General features: G+C 35.9%; 1 protein-coding gene across 2 annotated transcripts in view; it reads left to right on the top strand.

Moving 5' to 3' along the window:
• The window catches only part of PLRG1 (pleiotropic regulator 1), a 17,120-nt gene extending 9,453 nt beyond the window's left edge, over positions 1-7,667 (top strand). For both annotated transcript variants that reach the window (XM_029939812.1, XM_029939814.1), the window contains exons 9-15: positions 1,637-1,786; positions 1,876-1,977; positions 2,483-2,585; positions 3,549-3,657; positions 4,589-4,728; positions 5,217-5,410; positions 5,917-7,667. In XM_029939812.1, coding sequence (XP_029795672.1) covers positions 1,637-1,786; positions 1,876-1,977; positions 2,483-2,585; positions 3,549-3,657; positions 4,589-4,728; positions 5,217-5,410; positions 5,917-5,976 — 858 coding nt within the window. In that variant the 3' untranslated portion in view covers positions 5,977-7,667. The remainder of the gene's footprint in view (positions 1-1,636; positions 1,787-1,875; positions 1,978-2,482; positions 2,586-3,548; positions 3,658-4,588; positions 4,729-5,216; positions 5,411-5,916) is intronic.
• The last annotated feature ends 396 nt before the right edge of the window (positions 7,668-8,063 follow it).

Genomic DNA, 8,063 nt, shown 5'->3' on the forward strand with positions numbered 1-8,063 from the left:
ATATTGTAGTATAGAGGTGGAATTTAAGGAAAGGTATTAAGCAGGCTGTGTTTTAGCTTATGGGCAAGTAATAAATTGTATCATGTATCTTGAATGTATCATAGATAAGCTGCTATATAACGATTGCCACTTCAGATAGCTGTGAAATTAGGTGATTAACTAGTTGTTACTTAACCTTCTAATTTCTGTATAAGTCTAAGTACATGAAATAGAAGTTGGGGATTTGATTTTTTACCTTGCTTTTCTGTTTGGGCTGTAATTGTAACTACTGTAGTGTAAATGATGGAAAATAATTGCATATGTTAAAAAATAAATAAACAAAAACTAAAATAAAAATAAATAAATAAAATAATGTTAAGATTAAAAAAAAATTCCTACTAAGACATTAAGCAGAAATGGGTACCTAATCTTTTAAAAACTGTACATAAAAAATTTCTAGTGGTGTTGAACTTTTTGATACCTAGTAAAGCTGCCTTTAGGTTTTTTTCAACTTATATGTATATATATGTATTTTCTTGTTGTTGTTGAGGTATAATTGATATACAACTTTGTTACTTTTAGATATACAACATAATGATTCAGCGTTTGTATACATTGTGAAATGTATGCTACAATAAATCTAGTTAACATCTGTCACCATACATGATTACAGAAATTTTTTTTTCCTTTTAGAGAGAATTTTTGAGATCCACTCTCTTTTAAAAACTTTAAAATATGCAGTACAGGGGCGCCTGGGTGTCAGTCAGTTGAGTGTCTGACTTTGGCTCTGGTCATGATCTCGCGGTTCATAGGTCAGAGCCCTGCGTCAGGTTCTGTGCTGACAGCTAGCTCAGAGCCTGGGGCCTGTCTTCAGATTCTGTGTCTCCCTCTCTCTCTGACCCTCCCCTGCTCACTTTCTCCCTCTCTTAAAAATAAGTAAAACATTAAAAAAATATATATTAAAAAAAATAAAATATGCAGTACAGTATTGATACAGTCATCATGCTGAACATGCTATTCCCATGATTTATATAGTTTATAACTGGAAGTTTGCACCTTTGATTCTCTTTACCCATTTTGCCTACTCCCCACCGAACCGCTGGCAATTACTGATCTGTTCTCTTTATCTCTGAGCTTTGTTTGTTAATGTTTGTTTGTTTGTAGAATTCATATGTCAGTGAAATCACATAGTATCTGTCTTTCTCTGACTTTTTTCACATAGCATAATGCACTCAGGGCTCATCCATGTTGTCATAAATGGCAAGATTTTATTCTTTTTCATGGCTGAATGATACTTCATTTGTGTGTGTATACATTAAGGTATACATCACATTTTTTTAAATCCACTCATCCATTGGTGGACATTTAGTTTGTTTCCATAGGTTTTTTTTTTTAAGTTGTTGCTGTTCTTGGTTAATTTAATGTGATATTCATACGTTCATTATCTATGATACCCTTTTATATATACTAAGATTTTGTAAGTTATTGCAAATACTTTCCCAATTTGAACATGCTTTTTAATTCTATTTTTTCCCTGTTTACCAAGGGAGATTGGTTGGAGATTATTGTTGAAGGCCTGCTTTTAACATCAGGATTCTAAAAATTTTTGCTTTGAAATAATCCAAAAGAATAAAAATTAAATATTCTTTGATTGCAGATCTGGGACTTGGCTAGTGGCAAACTAAAACTGTCCTTAACTGGGCACATTAGTACAGTGCGTGGTGTGATAGTAAGCACACGGAGCCCTTACCTGTTCTCCTGTGGAGAAGACAAACAAGTCAAATGCTGGGATCTTGAATATAATAAGGTAGGCTTGGAGTTAAGGATTTAAAACATTATGAATCACTGCTTTTCTTTCTAAGCATAGAGATTTTCACTTTCCTGCTTTATTTTTAGGTTATAAGGCACTATCACGGACATCTGAGTGCAGTGTACGGGTTGGATTTGCACCCTACGATTGATGTGCTGGTAACCTGTAGTCGAGACTCAACTGCACGGGTAAACGGAGTAGAGCTTTGTGTTTGTGTGTAAATATATTGCATCCTACACTCTGCATGTTTGGTAATGGAGTCACGTATTGTTTGTTAAGAGAATTAGATAGTTGCTTGACCAACAGTAGCCTAGCCCCTCAGTTTCTTGACATGTATGTTTTTCTACCTTCGTTTCAGTTCTGTGGCCTCATCATGTTTATTATCAGGTGTGCCCTGCCTCTGAAAGTGACAGTCGCACATTCCTTCCTGTCTGTTTCCTTCAGTAATTTCATTACACCCCTTCTTACCTTTGGGTGCCCTTATCTTTTAGTTTTTGGGTTTTTTTCCCCCTGTATCTGCCTCTTGTCTACATTCCCCAGCCAGCTTATTGATCATTATCTTTCTTTTAAACAATTTTTCATCATATTCAGGCACAGTTGCCTCATAAATTCCCAGCCTGGAATTGATCCAGTTACCTGCCTGAGATAGAAATCCCCATTCTCCCTGACAGTACCTCTGTTGTGTTTTTATAGATTTGGGATGTGAGAACTAAAGCCAGTGTGCACACATTATCTGGACATACGAACGCGGTTGCTACAGTGAGGTGTCAAGCTGCGGAACCACAAATCATTACTGGTATGATTGGTACATGTTAAGTTTACAGTGTATTCAGTCAGAATGCATTATGATTATGCATATACTTTTCCTATTCACTGTGACTCTTGCTTTGTGTTGTAGATACATTGTGTGTGCATTTGAAATTTACCGTGGTAACGTTTCATTTGATTGTTTTTATCTCATACTTTTTACCTATCATAGAATATATCACACCTCAGTTTCACGTAATGTTGGACTAGAAAATGGTTCTCTTAGATACAGTTAGACATCATTTCATAGTATCAAAATTACTGGTCTAAGAAAATGAAGTTAGAAGATGAAATCCCCTGAGATCAATAACCTTTAGAGTTGGTTTGAGTCTTGTTTTGCTTATAATAAGATTAATAATAGATCTTTACTCAGGGCGCCTGGGTGGTTCAGTTGGTTAAGCACTGGACTCTTGATTTCGGCTTATCGTGAGATTGAGCCCATGTGTGGCTCTGTGCTGAGTGTGGAGTCTGCTTCAGATTTTTCTTCTCTCTCTCTCTCTCTCTCTCTCTCTCTCTCTCTCTCTCTCTCTCTCTCTCTGCCCCTCCACCCCCCGCCCTTCCCCTGCTTGTGCGCATGCACTGTCTCTCAAAAAATAAAAATAAATTTAAAACAAATAGATCTTTGAAGACTAGAAAATAGTTCATTCAGTTGATATATTTTATTAACTAAAAAATCGTTAGGTTTTCCTTCCCCTCCACGAGGAGTAGCATGATGTGTTTGCTCTGTTACTCGCATTTGTTCTGTTGAGTTGAGAGCACATCAAGCACTTACTGCCTTTTTTAAGATTTAAATTCAAAATCAGCCTAAAAGTTACTGTAAATTAGCCTAGAGTTGACATGACTTTCATTTAGTCTAATGTATTTATGGAAGACTCCTTCATATTTTGTTATGTTTGACTTTTGACTTCTTTTTCCTGATCGTATTTTGAGGATGTGTGTGTTTTTATTACAGGAAGCCATGATACTACAATACGATTATGGGATTTGGTGGCTGGAAAAACAAGAGTCACATTAACCAATCACAAAAAATCAGTTAGGGCTGTGGTTTTACATCCAAAACAGTAAGTGTATTTCCTAATTAGCTTCGCTTTTTTCAATTCCTAGTATAAGTATGGAAATACCAACATTAATACTACTTTGGTAGCCATTTAGCTGTCGTTTCCAGGCCTGTGACACTCACAAACATGCATTTCTTTTATTTTCTCTAGGTAGTATTTTGCTTTATGACCTATATATGATAAAGTTTTCTACATGGTGAAAAATGATAGTGTCAAATGAGATAGTATGAATAAATCATTGCTAAAAGCTGCATGTCAGAGTCGAGGCTAATAGAAGATGGATTTAATGTTTTAACAGAAATGTTATTGGGCACTGAGATATCCATAGAATAGTTTACTTCTTAAGTTGATATACATAGAAAAGAACAGTAGGAGCCATGAACCTTATAATCAGGGTGTCCATAGAGGTGGAGCATTATATCACAGCCTGACCCTTTTCTGCTCACATCGGTATCTTTTCTGTACCCGGCATGTCCTTCCTCCTTCCTCACTTTTTCTGTCTTCCTCACTTACTTTCTTTTTTTCCCCTGCTGCTTTTTTCTGTCTCTTTCTCTGTTTCTTTCCTTCTTTTCCTTTCTTTCTGTTTTCCCCTCTCTCTCCTTGTCTTGTCTGTCCAGAATAGTTTCATAACCCCTTGCCCTTAATGTGAATTTAGGGGTTTGCTATAGCTCAATGTAGAGCTTTGGGGAAATGAGCATAAAACACTAATCTAGGAATTAAAATACACTTAAAATAATTTTGGAGATCTGATTTGACTTGGAACAGATGTCTTCATATTTTTACCTCTTGGTGTGACAGTAATATCTTGCCAAAGCTACATGGATACACCCATAAGTGCACATGTATAGGATACAGCCATAACGAGCTTTTTTGAATTGACCATTTTATTTAACTTGGTTTACTTTGTCACTAATTTTATTTAATCCTATTTCAGTTATACATTTGCATCTGGCTCTCCAGATAACATAAAACAGTGGAAATTCCCTGATGGAAGTTTTATTCAAAATCTATCTGGTCATAATGCTATTATCAACACACTGACAGTAAATTCTGATGGAGTGCTTGTTTCTGGAGGTAAAATAAGATTTTAGTAATAAATGTGTTCTAGTCTGTCATTTTCTCTTTTAGTAAAGGAGTAAACATTTGTAAAATTTCTAAGTCATCCTACCTAAGTATTATAGCAGAACTTGCCTAATTACTGTGTGTTTGGATGTCGATATGTGTGTTCATGTATATTTGTAATACATAGTTGAACCATCTTTGAGTTCCCACATGATAAATCTAAGATATTTATGCTGAAAATCACCTACAGTTTGGTTGTGTATTCTGAAAGTAGGTATCATTTTGTGGTGCTTTTTGAGCTCTATAATAAATTCTGAATTAAGCATACATGAAAATAGACAAACCAGTATTAAGCTTGAGCACCTGTGTCTTACATATCTTTATAACTATTTAATCTTTATTGTCACAGTGCTTGACCCATGGATGGCGCTTAAATGTCTGTCAAGCTGACTTGTTGAAAGGACACCAAGTTTAATTAGATTTTTTTTTTTTCCTTTAAGCGGACAATGGCACGATGCATCTTTGGGACTGGAGAACTGGCTATAATTTCCAGAGAGTTCATGCAGCTGTGCAGCCTGGCTCTTTGGATAGTGAATCAGGAATATTTGCTTGTGCTTTTGATCAGTCTGAAAGTCGGTTATTAACAGCTGAAGCTGATAAAACCATTAAAGTGTATAAAGAGGATGATACAGCAGTAAGTTCTTTATATCTTATATATTCTAAAGTAAATCAACCATATCAATTTAGCAAGTGCTTTTTCATTTTAAAGTTACTGAAATTATCAGAAGGGAAAATAATCTTTATACTATTAAAGTATTTGTCATCTTGAGTAGTGTCTGTTCATAGATTTCATTGATGCCAGTGATGAATTATCCTTACTTACTACAGTTTCTGGGGAAATCATGCATCAAGAATAACCACAAATAAATAAATTGCTATGCAGATTAATTCGAAAACAGTACCAGAATAACTAAAAAGCAGTTTTATTTGAGACAAAAAGCCATGAACTGAATTTGTAGTGAACCCATTCATCCTTTATTAGATTCAGATAATGTCAAGAGTTTGACAACTATTTCTGAAATGATAACTGCTAAATGTATAATGCCAAATACTGTAATTTAGAATAGATGCCTTGTTTTAGGGAATTACTAATAAAAAAAAACTAATAATATTTTGTTTATCTTAATTTTCTATTTTCAGACAGAAGAAACTCATCCAGTCAGCTGGAAGCCAGAAATTATCAAGAGAAAGAGATTTTAATGTGTCACTGTCTTCATGGTGGCTCCCCCTCCTTTAAAAAAAAAAAAAAGCTTGGGGTTGATGAGGATATCCAGTCATTTTGTGCTAAAGCTAGGAATGTAAAGCAGAAACTCACATGCTTACATCATTCCTGCTTCGTGTTTTACAATAAACTGCCCCCCATGTTACTGTTTCTAAAATAAATAATTTGGGATCCTAGGCAGATGCAGATACCAAGCATACGCAAGTTCGTTGAACATAACTATTCTAAAGATAGAATATTTTGTCCGTTTTTTAAAAGACCCCTTTAAAGAAAAACTTACAAAACCGCTTACTATAAAAAGGACATGTTTTGAGGGGAGTAGTGTGTGTGTGTGTCTTTTTTTTTTCTTTTTTTTTTTTGAATCCTTTAAGAACTAGTATCTGACTAATGATTTGGGATTACAGGATTTAAAGTCTTACTATAACTTATGTATGTTTATTCCACAAACAGTTGTTGAGTGCATGTTCTGCAGACGTCTGCACTGGATTTTGTTCAGGAAATAGACAAGTAAGATGTATCTGGCTTCCAAGACTAGGTTATGTTACAGAAATGCAGTAAAGGAAAGGCAGGCAAAAAGCTGGAGTAGCACAGAGGGAAAAACCAGTCATTCTTCCCAGAGAACCTGTGGAAGACTTCATGGAGTCAGGGTATTTGAGCTGAGCCTTGAGGCAGCAGAGAGGAAAAGCATGAGGCTAAAGTGAATGAAACCAGACGTGGGAGCTCAGACGTGTTCTAGGAACAGGGAGCTGTCTGCTGCAGTTGGGAAATGAGAAGAGCTGGTCGGCAGTAGAGAACGTGTATGTTTGCAGTTTGATTGTCTTCCAGAAGCAGTAGGCTTCCAGTATACGGATCAAATCCTGGGAAATCACGAGGTACCAGTGGAGGTATTTGAAGCTGTGGCAAGGCCTGTGGTCTTTGAAGACTTTCTGGATAAGTGTTATTTAAGTTTCTGATGCCTATGCCTTGTGGTAAATGAGTTCTCTAAACCCTGCCCTTAGGATCCTGAGTCCCCATCAGTCGAGAAAATGTGTCCAACTTCACTTTCTATAGTTGGAAAACATGGTTACAAGAACAATTAAATTTTTTCAAATTAAAAAAATTGTGCTGTAATTTTGAAAAGTATTCCTAAATTACATGTACCCCATCTTGCATGCTGTCGGTGGGAGTATAATTTTATAACCTTGGGAGGGGCCTTCAGAGTATTCTGAAAATGCTCAAGCCGTTTCGCTAAATTCTTCATTAAAAGTGAAATTACTAGGAAACTGCCTAATAGGAATAATCTGACAAATGTACACAAACAAGTTTATTGCACCTTTGTTCTTTAATTAAAACTAGCTCGGATGTCCTACTAGTAAGGGGCTTGCTTAATAGATTATGGTACCTTCATGCAATTTATTTCTATTCATAAAGAGTGAGGAATGTCTCTGGACTAACAATAAGATGTCCAGACTTTTATGTTAGAAAAAAAAAGTTGTGGAAGCATTTTTTTGTAGAATAACTTGGTAATGCTATGAAAAATAATGGGAAAGTAATACCACGTTGTTGCCAGTGGCTTTGTGAGGGAGTGAAATTGTGGGAGAACTTTCATGATTGGCTTTATATATTTCTATAATGTTTTAATTTTCTATAAGCATGTATTTTGTAAACTTAAATAAAGAAATCCACTACACTTGCACCTCTGAGAGATTCTCCTATATCTTCTAAGAAAATAGAGGTGAGTAGGGTCTCATTCCTATAGGCCAACAAGAAACTACTGCTTGCACAGGGAGGTGAGAGAGAGAGCTTCTATTCTGCCTGCAAAGCTTCAGCTGTCAATTACTAGACAAGTATCAAGTTCTGAATAGCATTTACGAAGTCCATTTCCCTTCTTCAGGCTATCTTATATTATTTATGATTGTCCTGAGATCCTCTTGCCAAGAGTTTATTTACCATGTGTTGTGCCCCCTGCCCCCCGGCCAAAATTTCAGGTAGAATTTCATGCACGTGCTGTGCTCTGTTTTACCTACTTGACAGAACCCCAGCCTAGGGTAAGCCCTAGTCTCTCCCCTTGCCTATGTCTTGTGTG

The sequence above is a fragment of the Suricata suricatta genome, chromosome 1, assembly GCF_006229205.1.
Source record: "Suricata suricatta isolate VVHF042 chromosome 1, meerkat_22Aug2017_6uvM2_HiC, whole genome shotgun sequence".
In the NCBI taxonomy this organism is placed as follows: domain Eukaryota; kingdom Metazoa; phylum Chordata; class Mammalia; order Carnivora; family Herpestidae; genus Suricata; species Suricata suricatta.